Below are 14,328 nucleotides of genomic sequence, written 5' to 3'. Positions count from 1 at the left end.
CTTTCCTGGAATGGTGACGGGTTCGTCCATGAATGGCTCGTAGAAATCAACTTCATTCAGCTTAAGTTTCAACTTCTTGGCAATCTGAAAACAGTTCAAGACTTCGTTGGTACATTCATCAGAACTAGACATTGCACTCAACCAATGTCTACCTTTGGATCAAATGTGGCAAAGAATTTGACGAAGGGGTGGAATTCCTCCGCAGCATCATCGTACTCGATGAAATCTGGAGGAAGGAGGAAAAAAACCAAATCTCAAGTCTTTGTGACCCAAAGAATGGCTTCAACTCGGACTGATATGTGACATTATTTTAGCCATGATGATGTCAGAGAGTGAACATACGAGAAGACCTTTCACTCTTGAAGTAGCCCACCAGTTTGATGACTTCGTCCATATTGTGGAAACCCTTCAGCTCGCGTTCATTGTCGATGATCTCGATTGGGTCCTCAATCACCTTATAGAGACGCGGCATGTGATATATAGCACAAAATGTTCTAGGGTAGATGGTAAATAAAAAAACAAAACACTCTTGTTGGTCAAACTCTGTGTCTGTAAGGCTTGTCTTACTTCTACAATAGGTTGTCACCTGCAGCTGCATGGCTGACTCAACCTCAACACCTGACAATTGCAATGTTCTTGAATGGCCGATAAATACTCACATCATAGATGAACTCCACCAAAGTGTCCGCTGCCAGTTCTCCGTCATATTCAATGATCTCGTTGTCCGCAAATATGTAAATGCTGTCCACCTCATCCAAACCTTGTTAAAGAAAATGGTAGATTAGGTGATGACGATTACTGTCACATACATCAACGTCTGCAGATCTTCAGAGAGAAGCCCATTTTCATGCAACACAACGATCGAAAGAATGTGCCGCAGCTAAACAAGTTTGTGTATTTATTAGATTTATTTATTTATTAGATCTTTCTTTTACAGAAAGTAGAGAACAATGGATCAGAAGAGAGAGTCTAATGCAGACGATGAGGAATGAGCATCTAAAACTCGAATAATGAAGGACGCAGAGGAGAGAACGTAGCAGTAGAAGAAAGGAGGGAGAATCTAGCACTGAAGCAAAAAAGGAAATACAGTCCTACCACAAAGAGAAAATCTAACATGGTCGTCGGAAGCTAATGTTGGGCAAGGAAGCGATGAGATAATGAAAAAAACAGATGGGAAATTGTCAAATGTATGAAACAAAAAGAAAACCTTTGTGTAGCAATAAAGGAAATGATATATCAGTAAAAAAAAGAAAAAAAAGAGAAAATCACACATAAGAGTTGCAGATTTCTCCTGAGGTGTTTTTGTACTCTTGAACTTGTGAGGGGTCACGCTTCAGTGTATTATACAAATATGTCTTTCATTTATACTCCGCTCCAATCCCGCCTCTGTAAATATTAGTATAAAATAAAGATAGGCTTCGATTTAGAAAATCTAAAAAAGGTGACTAAGTAGTTGAGTTTAGAGGGTTGACTGTTATTTGCTTGTTTACTCATATCTGCACAGTTAAGTTACTGACCTCACATCATGATACGACGTACATTGTCAATGGAATCGGATTGTTTGGTTGAAGTTGAACTTAACCATTCGATTTATTCCTGAGGAGATGCGATGTGCTTGGTCAACACTTGAGGGCACAATTGTTTCATCTAGCGTCAGCTCCAACAGTTTGAACTTTAAGATGTAAGAGAAGTAAGTACACGTATCCTTATAATAATAATAATAATAATAATAATAATAATAATAATAATAATAATAATAATACGTGTTATTATTATTATTATTATTATTATTATTATTATTATTATTATTATTATTGTTATTGTTATTATTATTACTTCTGATAATAATAATAATAATAATTATTATTATTGTTATTACTATTGTTAGTAGTAGTAGTAGTAATAGTATTGTTGTATGCTATTAATGCTGTAGCTTGTGGAAGATTTTGTGCACTTAAAGAAATCCATTGTTTAAAGACACTAAATTCCAATTTTCTTACAATGACTCGTCATGCATGGAGTTTGGATTGGTGTGTGTGCAGATGACATGACGCGTCGAATCAGGGCAACATGGTCCGAATCTGCGAACTCACCCAGTTTTTTGGCAACGGCACTGTCCTTCTTTTCATCCACCAAGCCAAATCCAATGTCTTCATCGTCGAGGTCATCCAGAACTTGGGCAGCAAGCTGGGGCAGGAAAAATAACAGGCTGAGTTACACAACATCAAATAATGGTTGTTTCATGATTCACTTATTGATGCAATGCTACTTTGTTGATATTGACATTCCCCCGCGGCCTTCGACATGAGCCAACCCAGAGCATTCCAAATCTCTTTCAAGGCCCTAAAAGCAAAAGCTTGGATTGCTGCCTTGCACTTTCTAAATCGGAGTGAAACCAAAGCCAACAATTGACAGCCCTCGTCGCAGAGCTGTGAGGAGCATAGACAGCAGGGTTTCTACAAGAACAAGAGGAGCAGAACTCGAGCTCAGTCTGTGGAGGGGGAGAGACACCGCAACAGGTGCGGAGGAGAGGAGAGGCGCTCACACTCTGCAACTGCCATCAGACTGCAAGAAGTGGATGTTCCATTCTCTAAAATTCAGCAAGTTCTCCTCCGGCGCACACCACCTCAACCCAGTCCAGGGTGTTTGATATTCCCAACAGCATCTTCTCAGAGACAACCCTTGCGGCTTCCAGCATTATACTTGCAGTGGTTCAAAGGAGAAATGGATCCCATATTTTAATACATGTGCTATTCTCATATACAACTACATTAATTTAATTTATATAAATATTTATTTAATATAAATCTATAGTAATAGGGTGTCATATATATATATATATATATATATATATATATATATATATATATATATATATATATATATATATATATATATATATATATATAGAATAGAATGTTTTTCAAGAGTGGCGAATATTTTCAACATTTTGTTCTGGTTGGTGCCATTATTATGACTGTCCACTCATAGAAATGCCTTTTTTCTTTGCTTTGGAGATATATGTATAAATTACACTTCCCATATTCATTTCATTTGTTGTTGTTCTTGTGGTAGTACACTGAAAGAAACATTAGTGACTAAACATAATGGTTTTTTTTGCACTGAATATTGTCGTGTCGACAGAATTATACTTATATCAAATACTGATGATAATTTAGATTTTTATGTGGGTTGAAATAATGAAATACTTAACATAAAAAATACTAATGATACTAATACTACTACTACTACAAAAAAAAAAAAATATATATATATACAAATGATTATAATGTTTTATTATTATAATAACACAACAATGAGATGAACATTACAGAACATTATTATTATTATTATTATAAATAATGATGAAATAGACTTGATCAGTACAACTTTAACAAAGAACCCTTTTTCCTTCAGTCAGTCAGGGAGTGGTTGCAAAACATTTTAGGACAATGCTAAAACATTGCAGTTGTCTTGGAATTTTCAGCCATTTGACATGCAGTACAGCATCTACTGTAAGATCCCGATGTCTGAGTGATGAGTAGAGACCCAGGTGGAAGTGGGCTCGACTATCATCGAGAGGGAAGCAATGCAAGAGCTTGTTCACATTTTGAATTGTATTTTCAGATGTTTTGGTCAAAATCTCGTGCAACTCTAGCGTAAGGACATTGAGAGCAGTTCAGTCTCCAGTTACGTTGTATTTTAGGACCATTCCATTCTGTTAAACTCAACTGCAGTCAAGTCGAGAGGAAAGACAAGGATCGGCACAAACCGCAGCGAGTGGTGGTTTTGCAGCCCGGCTTTTTACAGAATACAACAGGCAGATTGTGACATACCTGAAAGATTATTGCTGCTGGAGCTGAGATCAACTGCAAGAAGAGGCAACGTTTTAGGTGATGGGACTGGTCTTCATGGGCGGCAGCCAGGGTTCACAACAGACACGGAGATTCAACAGGATCACTCAAGATTTGATTTGAACCTTTTGTGCGCTACAACCTTGTTCTTTTTTAATTTGCCTGAATATTTGTGAGTGAAGAATCACTTTATTTATCTACTTAGTTTGGTTTACATCATTTTCTGTGAAGCTTTGAGTTCAACCTGGCTGATTCTTCATCGCAGTGCAACATACATGCATGACCAGAGCTTTCAACCGAAGTGGTAAGACAAGCTGCTTGCTATTCTGAAAACAATATGTGGGGTTCCCAAGCGGACCCCTCGCACTAGAGTCCAAAGCCATTCTCCACAGCGCAGCCTATATCCCTTCTCCATTACCACTGGGCATGACCATACTAGGGACCCTGGGGTATTTATAAGAGCAGGGGAAGTTGTGCTCACGTCCGATGGGTGTGAGGTTGCCATGTGTCCGCCATCCCATATAAGGAAGTGCAAGGAAGAATGTGGTCCAGGGAACAGGACTGCATAATGTGTCATAATGCACATATTTCACCGTCCGCTACGTTCAGTTCCCTTGTAATAGACACTAGGTAGAGGAAAAATAAAAATTATAATTGGTTTGGTTTTTATTTTGTTTCATGTTTTCATTTCATTAATAAAACTGAGCACATAAACGCATATGTCAAAATGAAACCACCATTCTTCTGCTTTATTGTGTGCTGCTCGATATTTGTATTATTTAGTTTTGAATTTTTGATGTGAAAATGCAATGACAAACAAGGATGAGATCCATTTAAAATCTAAACACAGTATTCACCTAGAGGAGAATTGCTATTTGCTTTGCACTGAAAAGCTGCGCCATTCTAACTTCCAGAACTCCTCAGAGCAAACAAGCAGATGCTCATCACGATTATTCGCTGTGAATAGACTCATAATTACTCATATCTTGTTCCCACTGCTGCAAAGTGTTTCAAAAGGTCTGTGACTCAATCCATTTAGTTGCATAAGATCATTTATCCTCGAATAAGAGGGCCAGGTGCGTGTTGCAAAAAAATGATGATGACATTCCCAAGGTGGAGAGCGCAGTCATTTTAGTGGCACACGACTGAGGGGAATTTAGAAGACTTCAAATGCAGTCCCCATTGTGTTTTGCTATCTACACAGTACATGAGATTGTTAAAACAAAAAAAAAATAACATGTTACATCCATGTGCTGAGAGGAGAGGGACTTGTAGGAGTCAGTGTCCTGTAATGTGTTGAAAATAAGTGAATCAATCGAATAGCAGTGCAGCTCCATGTGTCTTCCTCTTTCCGCCTTACACTGTACTGTGTAACCGTGAGAGTTTTTGTTTTCATCTATATAGATACTTTCTCAGAGAAAAAGATCTTCATTGATCTGAACAAGAAATTGAAGACATACAGCTCAACAGTAAACAATGAAATGGACTCAAAATTAGTGTTGCATACTTGGTTCATGAGCAGCAGATGAACTCAGTATGTGCTGGTTAAAGGTGATATCCAGCATACGTACAGAGTGATAGAGTTCGATATGCAGAGTAACTTTTAACATGGTAGTAACCAGCAACTTTCGCAAGACCCTTTTTCTGTCATTATTAAAAATATTATGCCATGTTATTCATTCATTCATTGTTAAATCCTTATTTGTGTCTGTTGGTTGCCAACTTCCCATGTTACTGTGCCCTGTCAGCAGTCTAGATCAGAAGTCACAAATGGTTATGTAACACAAGGCAGTGGTCATAAAAAATTCAGGCTACCCAGGCTGTGCCATAACACACACCAATGTTCGTCCTATCTATCTTAGTGAGGACCATCATTGACATAATGCTTTCTTCAGCACTAAACCTAACTATCTAAAACAAACTTAAGCTTTACTCTTACTCTCCAGCTAAAGCCCAGGTATAGTAACCTTCAAAATGAGGCTTGACAATGTGAGGAATGTCGTCACCTTGCTCACCACACTCTGTTGATTAAAGACTCACACAGGTTCTCATGAAGATAGAAGCACAAGACCAGACACCCACACGCACCAAGACAGGGCACACACACATTCACTCACAGGACTCGGGATGTTCTATGCCAAAGTCAAATCCTGACGACCAGACAAATTCAAAGTCGCAGCTCAACTTGTTTTCCACTTCATTTCACGGAGTCGCTGGGGAGACGTGCCGATGAGTCACATGAAGAGCTTTTGGGAATCTCAAAGGCTCGCGGTCTGATTTGGAGCGCAGAATTATAATCACCCCGGCTTTCAGGACCATCTGCGAGTGAGTCACTTCAGCAGTAATGAGGTTCATCGTAAACATGTCACACCGCCATCTCGGCTCAGAACCGTGCTTCTGACTTGGCATCTGGGGCTTTAAATCAAGTCTGCTAGATGTTTACTTTCTATCAACAGCATATTTGGCCGACACACTGTTCATTAGATGGATTATTTATCAGCAGGGGGTGTGATGCAGGTCGGTCCTCTCACAACAATATTCCCGGGAACAAGACAATAATATTCCATATTCTCCAGAAAAATATTGAAGACAAACCTGCCGTCTTGGGCCCATCGTCCATGCTGTGTCCCACCTTGTGCTTCACGTATATCATAGCTGTATCTGTCTTTCTTACTCACTGAGCAGAGTTTTTTGTTTGTGTCTTTTTTCAGATTTAACCTGTAAATTGTCAGAAATGAGCATGTGTTGGATTCCAATAGATTCCAGGTGGGGACCTCTGCAGCAGAGCTCAGAGTTGTGATGCCATACCTCCTCTACAGCGAAGGTTTGATGTTCAAAAAGTGGCTGTTCAGGCTGAATGTTGTCCATAATTGTTTGATTTGAGCAGTTTATTTTCCATTCAAGTGCAAACATCGCAGCAGTGGGAACAATCCCATGGATCACACAATATTTTCATCTTAAAAAAAACACACACAAATGGCAGAATTTGCCATAATGTGGCTGATAAACTGTTTTAGGAGCATGTGTTAAGGGACCATTGTGTGGCAGGAAGGCTTAGTGAGCCCCACCGCAGACGAGGATGCCCGCAGCTCCACCTCTGTCAGTGAGAGAGCTCGACAGTCTGTCTACGACGAGTATGCAACGCGTGTTTTATCAACCGTTTAGTGCTGATGCGGTACAACAGCCATGCAATGTTCTGAAGCCTGTTCTGAGTGGAAGCTGCTTGTTGGAGATGTTCTGAAGTGGATAGGTGCATTACAGATAGATAAATGTAGAAAGAACAAATGACCTCTCTTTGGGACTTCTAATGTTAAAATGTTTGACTGTTGCAAATGTACACTGTACAGTATGCTACAGTATTGAAAAAAGTATGTTTGTATTCCTCCAAAAAATGAAGCTGATTTGTATTTAAACAGTATATTTGCCACTGGAATAAATGATAAGACTTATCAAAACAGGATTCCCACAAATCAATGACTTCTGCGCTAGTGATGGTTTGTACATCATGAACAGCATCTTCGAACATCGGGAAGCTCATGAGTGTACTTGGTACCAGAGCTCCTTAAGTCATAGGACAATGATCGATTTTAAAATTGATCATCTGACTTATGGCCATTTGTTCCGAACACTCGGGTGAAGAGAGGGGCAGAACTGTCAATTTGACCATCTGGTGGTGAGTTGGCACCGATGGCAGGAGAAGTCTCTAGACCGACCAGGTAAAGCCAAACAAGTAGTGAGGGTGAACGTCTGGAGGATGAAACTGTCAGAGGGGTATTCAACTCACACCTACGTGAAGCTTTCTCCTGCATCCCTGTGGAGGTTGGGGACATCAAGCACAAGTGGTCGGTGCCTCAAGGGGCGGTAACCCAAGGACATCTTGGTGGACACCAGACACAGGCAAGCAGTCCAACTGAAGGTTTTGTGTTTCACACATTTGGGCCGTGAGGTGGTGAGACAGGCCAGTTCTAATACATTAGTCACGTATGGTGGCAGTAGTGTGTCACTGCATTGACTTGGCAGCTGCAAATCTGTCTTGAGTTAAGTTCTTGAAGTATAAATGATGAAGAAAGTAACAACAGTAATAAACGGTTCATGAAGCAGATTTAAAATTTATTAGAACATTTGATGGCGATACTTTCAATTACACTTACTAACATCTTCTGTGGAGTTTATATAAAATACGTTTTTATGTTATGATATTTAGAAATTGATTTATTATATTTATTTCATTCAGAATTTTATTCAGTTTTCCAATTTTGTCAACAGGTTGCATCACGTGTGTATATATATATATATATATATATATATATATATATATATATATATATATATATATATATATATATATATATATATATATATATATATATATATATTTGATGAATAATTGCATCTGGTTCTTCTGCTGGTTGTTCTTTTCGATAACAAACAAATATCTTTGCAATGAACACATAGTTTTGGGTCCTTTCACAAGGTTTCGTTTTTTTTACATGTAAGTAGATTAAATTATAATTATTGGTTATTGAACACAAATGAAATCAAGAGTCATGAATCAGTTCTACGACTTGAATGGGCCCATTTGTTTGGGGAAAATGTGGGCACAGAGATCAAAAAGGTTAAGAACCCCTGGTTTAAACTGAATGTGGAAGCATATGTTGGTGTGGACCATCAACAAGGTCAAACTGTTGTTGCAAGTCAGAGTTAACTACATATTAAAACATTGGTTTAAACAAGTTCCATCCTAAGAATTAAATGAAGCACTTGTTGATTCAACAAAAACAAAAAAAAATCAAACTAGTGCACACACGTTTGTATCTTTTGAGGACCACTCATTGACGTAATGCTTTCCCTAGCCTCTGACCCTTAACCCAACCATCCAAACCACATGGCTAAAATAAACTATTATGCACCAAAATGTCTACAATCAGCCGCCAAAACACAGAACAAATGCCGTGTTTAATGAACCATTAAGGCAGTCAACATGGACAATCATGTTTCCAAGAGCATGAAGCTACACCACAGGTCGATCAGCTGTGTCTTCAGAGGAATAGTTCTGGTTTGTTTCGTGTCAGTCGCAGTCTTGCCTGCATCTTTCAAGCCTTCAATTGAAACTTGAATATCTTTCAGCTCTACAGATGGGGCTCATGCCTCCATTTGGAAGCGGGAAGGGCAAACAGCTGTGGCCTTGACCAGTGAGATAGTTCTCACACTAAAGCTGCATTTTTTTTTTTGCACTGTGAAACAGTAGTTATTTATAAATAAATAATATTTAAAATATATTATTGAGGAAGAAAATATCCAATTTAAAAACATTTTTTCTGAGGATCACCAGGTCAAAGGGCCACTAGTACCAAGATAACTTTGGGTAATAAGACCCCATCCTATTGTTCCCAAAGCGGGGTGTGAAGACTTACAAATGTGATTTGACTCCTTAACAAGTTCACATGTTGGTGAGTGATGGACACACAGGACTGACTTGAGACTTCAGCGCTGCTGGTTAAGAACGTCAATTTTATTTTATTATATTTAGTGGCATGTCCTCAACCAGCTGTTTGCCGACAGCAGTCTGAGAATGATAGTCCTGAATCCAGTGGATGAAACTTGGTGGAAACAGTCGTAGTGCATAATGGGAGAGGGAGCTCGTTTTACAGTCATTAATAACAGACGGATGGATGGCAATATGTGTCTCCGCACATTGGAGTCTCCACGTACATAAAATCAAATAGCAGATCTTAGCAATACTTGTTTTTCCTCACCTCAGCGTTCTTTGGGTTGTCATTGGCTATTAGTAAGTCATCACTCGATGGAGCAGAGTGGCCACTCAGAAGTCACTTAACAGCCTCTGAACTGTCAATGAATAAAAGTCTCTTGACAGTAACAAGATGGACGTTTTGACCCACTCATCTTAAAATAGAGTCCAGGGTTTCTCCTTCACCGCACCATTAATATGTCTTCGAGTGTTCATGTACGAGGCACGTTGTTGAATGCAAAAGGTGAAGGAATGAGAGTATTGCTTTGGTTGCTATGGCAACCACTTGACCATGCTTTATCCCTCAATGGTTCAACCTACCAAAATAATTATGTTTTAGAAACATCAGTGAGAAAAGCTGCCTTTAATTTATCAATACACCTCAAAGCTGCAGATGAAGGAGGGTGCAGTTGCACCTTTTTAGCGTGATGTCATAGCAACAGCCTGGGTGCAGCAGGGAGGGAGGTGTGCCAATAGAAGAAGACTGCAAGTGCAACTACAGGTGGTGCGTCTACAGCAGCCACAGTTGCAAGTCTTTTTCTAAATGTTTGACGGTTGGCAAAAACATCTGCTTCTGGGTTGTCTTCGGCAAACCAATGACAGCAAGTCCTGAACTGATTTTTCTCACTTAAAATCTCACCCTCTGTTACTTGAAAATCTAGTTTTGCTCTTTGTTTACAGTAATAACAAGGCAGCGCTTTAAACTCACCATTCTTTGGTCTTTAGGTTTCACGTGTGGACAAAATGTGCTTTCTCCAAATATTATTATTATTATTATTCTTGTTGTTGTTGTTGTTGTATTAAAATCCATGACTTGCCCCTAAATATATTGCTTGATTGCATTTTTATTATTATTATTGTTATTATTATTATTATTATTATTTGAATCTGTCTCGGTCTTGTTTGTATCTCTGGTCTAGTGTGTTTAAATGCTCTTTGGCAGAAGACCACAGGCTCCATACAGAGTTACACTTTTCATTACCATCCTTTATCTGTAATTGTTATTCAGAGAAGCAATTAGACACCGCGTACTTGACAGACCATATTGCGAGAAATGCCGCTGCTCTCCAGAGTCTTGGTCTGTCAGAGTGATGAATAAATGAAATGTCACTCTGTCATCTATTCATAGCAGGAGCTGTAGCAATGCCCTGTAGCCTCATTTGCTAATATTAGCTCCCTCTGTTCCCTGACGCAACTAAGGTTAACAGACTAGTGGGTTGATTCTTGCAAATGAATGAGAATCAGAGAAGAAGAAAACTGTCTGTCTGACATATGATGCTTTTTCTTCATGACAACCCTGTGTAACTGGACTTGGTTAAGACTCTGCCTTTCATTCTAAGAGTCACTGACAGATTAAATTAAAGATATGTGGGATGTTATTTCTTACACCTCCAAGAGTCAGTGTCAATCATCGTCGTGAATATTATAACAGTAACAGTATAGCTGTATTATATTCTTCATTATTTTATAAACATAACAGTAATAACATGTAATGACAGTAATGATAACAGCACCTGTTATTATTACTGTTATTACAAGAAGGAATGTATTTCAATAAATGATGGTCTATATATTAAAACAGTTCAGTGAGAGTTATATTAAATGGAAGAAACTTTAAAACTGAAACTTTGATGCACTAGAGAAGTCAGTGGTTTTAACAGCTTGAAGATAGATGCCACTGAGTTTACACACAGCAACTGGTCCGAAGATATACAGTCCTAAGCCCCTGCATCCATCCCAGAGAAGACTTTCAGCTTCTTGCAAGGCATGCATCTCTGTGTGGGGCTATTTACAGAGTGGACTTATGCAGGACAGTGTAACATAGACCGTGCTGCGGTAAGAAGACACTGCCGCTGTCAAAGGCCGAGAATTACTGAGTGAAAACACTGATGTCAGAGAGAGGCTGATTTCAGTGAAAATGTGAAATGTGTTGCTATAGTTATCAAAAAATCTTTAACCATATTATAGGAAAAGGATGCACACCAAGTTAGTCAAACAAAATAATGCAACTCCAGTTGGAGACATGCATAGAAATGAAAGCCTGTCGACACACCCACAAGCAGTGAACACACTGCATGGAAAAATATATTGAATTCTGATGTGATCTGAATGTTTCGATGTGATTCGACATAGATCCTACCATCTTTATATTTATTGTTGTAAATACAATAGACGTTGTACCATAACAATATTTGGTAATCAAGTAACATTTTGGCCCTAGAGGTAGAACAAAATGACTGGCTGGGTTCAAATCCCAATGAACAATTTGGGCCCTTGGATTAATAGCACATGCTGAAAAATGTAATGTAATGTTAAATGTAAAAATAAAATTCCCATGTTGTCTCAATTAAATTAATTCAGTTTACCAAATTAAAAAAATAAACTGACCCCACACAGTAAGACTTGAAGAGAACACTGCCAGTGATATCAAATATAAATCTGGCATGACAAAACTACTTTTTGGATAGAAATTATTAAATACATTTTTAATTAATAATAGGAAAAGCGTCTACTACTCGTGGCGCTTGTGATATTAAAAAATGGTCGATGTTTATTGTCTTGATCAACTTTGTTGATCAACAACTAAATTCATTCTGTTCCTGATCACAGCAGAATGAATGATAGTTAATTTTGCAGGCACAGGTGTCCATATTTCAAATATTATACGACATTAAAAAGGAAAATAACTGATGGAACATGACAGATGGTGTTACATGAGTGAAGGTAATTTGCGCAACAGCCTCAACAACCCAGTGTTAAAGAATAGATGCCAATGATGCGCGACAAGAAATAGCTTCTTCTTTTTATTTGTCTTTCATTTTGAGGCTCCTCCAACTAGATCTTGTATGTCCTATTACATCACACCTGTTTTTTTGTTCATGTCCTCCCTTATGGAACCCAGGAAGCTAAATGGGTGTCTTCTTCATCTTCTATTACCTGGTATCATCATTTCTTCATCCAACATGTCTCTCCTCTTCATGTGTCCAAACCTGTCCCTAACTTTGCCGTCAAGCTTCTCCACATGAACTGTCCTGCTGATATACTCTTTCCAATCTTGTCCCTTCAAGTCACACCCCCTGAAAATCTGAGCATCTTCATCACCTCTGACTCTGATCCGAGAATTTTTTATAGCATCACTAAATGTTATGTCAAGACATTTTCTTAGCCAACAATGACATTTTCAAGGGGTTTTCACAGACATAAGTCACTTCCTTCCACCTATGTTTGATGAGCATAGGAATGTCTCCGTCCATTCTGGGCAGCAAACGGAACTTCTTCACAACTCTTCTCTGTCATTTTTTTAGTAACCAAAAACCAATACACCACTCACAATTTGTCTCACAGCCCCCAAAACACTGCTATAAAAGCAGATTTGCTTTGCATTGTGTGATGCTAATTCAAAGTTAAACACAGTTCTGAAATCAGGTTCAACAGCCAAAGTTTTATCAAGGATCCAACCGCAACCAAGTGATGCCTTCTCTTCTGCCCTCATCACACGACCCTTCCTCCACATTGGACACAGACTCATCGAGTGTCATGCTTCGGTGGAGACCCACCTCTAATGCCAGCTCCTCAATCTGGAACTGCTTCATGGCACTGCGATTTCCAGCCACATGTTTGTGGTAGTAGATCACCATTACATCGTACTTCTTCATGATGGACTTGTAGTTCTTGGCACTGAGAGCGTGGACGCGGTCTTTGCCATCATACTCAGGGATTTCCAAGCCCTTCTCCCCCCAGGACAGGGCCCCCAAGGAGAGGAAGACCACCAAAAACACCCAACTCCACTTCATGGCAACCTGTTGTGGCTCTCCTCAGAACCTTCCCTGTTGGCGCTGGGTTGGAAGAGGAAAAAATGGACCTCAGTGACTTGAAGTTGTCCCTAACGGAAGTTGGTGTAAAGAAGGGAGAGTTAGGAACAAAGTTCTGCTTCCAGTCCCCACCAGCGAGAGAAGAGCAGGTCCATGAGTGACACCCTGTCTTTAAAAGTCAGCTGCACGTGGTTCTGACAACGTCACAAAAAAGAAGGTGGGACCATCGCAAGGGTCAGGGGGGCAACTGCGAGCTCGAATGACTAGTTCCATGCCAGGGGGGGCTTCCAGAAGGTTGTGTGCAGTAACATGGGAGGAGCCCTGTTTATGTCAGGCGACCACCTGTTTGATGCCAAGGGAGAGTGAGTGAGTCGGTTGTTTGGAGAGCCAGAGATACTCGCCTGCTGTCTTGGAGGACCCAAGGAATGGATGGATGCACTAGGAGAGTCCGGTGAAAGAAGAGCTCCAAGATGCCATTCCCATTTTAAGATCTGCAGGGCAGCTTAAGTCTCTAAAAATAAAGCTTCTTCAGGACAACAGGGTGGATAAAATGACTGTTTTGGACCCGAGTGAGGAAGCTGTGTGACTCAGACACACCAATTTCTTCTTGTGATTATAGAAATTCAAAATGATTATCACTAACAACGTTTTGCTTTTGTTTTGTTTTCATTTCATTTAATGACTTGAGACGTGCCTCAACAGATTATTTTAGACATGAACCAGTAGTAACTGCTGATTTTTTCTCCTTGAATCATGTTATAGAAAAAGTGTTGAACCACAAAATAAAGCTCTTCAAATGTATTGTTATTCTTATAGGATTTTTTTTTTTTTTTTTTTCAAATAAGCTGATCAAAGTCCTTGTCAATACACTTTAATGAATGATTTGCGATATCAGTCGGTTTTATTGTGCAGT

General features: G+C 39.2%; 1 protein-coding gene across 1 annotated transcript in view; it reads right to left on the bottom strand.

Moving 5' to 3' along the window:
* Positions 1–13,540, bottom strand: part of casq1b (calsequestrin 1b) — a 15,367-nt gene extending 1,827 nt beyond the window's left edge. Inside the window, exons 1-6 of the mRNA XM_053859621.1 lie at positions 13,161–13,540; positions 2,094–2,187; positions 660–760; positions 343–454; positions 153–226; positions 1–84 (exon numbers count right to left, since the gene is read on the bottom strand). The exon at positions 1–84 is cut by the window's left edge and continues 47 nt beyond it. Coding sequence (XP_053715596.1) covers positions 1–84; positions 153–226; positions 343–454; positions 660–760; positions 2,094–2,187; positions 13,161–13,397 — 702 coding nt within the window. The 5' untranslated portion in view covers positions 13,398–13,540. The remainder of the gene's footprint in view (positions 85–152; positions 227–342; positions 455–659; positions 761–2,093; positions 2,188–13,160) is intronic.
* Between the last annotated feature and the right edge of the window lie 788 nt (positions 13,541–14,328).

The sequence above is a fragment of the Synchiropus splendidus genome, chromosome 3 (genome assembly GCF_027744825.2).
Source record: "Synchiropus splendidus isolate RoL2022-P1 chromosome 3, RoL_Sspl_1.0, whole genome shotgun sequence".
NCBI classification, from domain to species: domain Eukaryota; kingdom Metazoa; phylum Chordata; class Actinopteri; order Syngnathiformes; family Callionymidae; genus Synchiropus; species Synchiropus splendidus.
The sequence above is the reverse complement of the archived record's forward strand: the minus strand, read 5'-3'. Positions and strand labels throughout refer to the sequence as shown.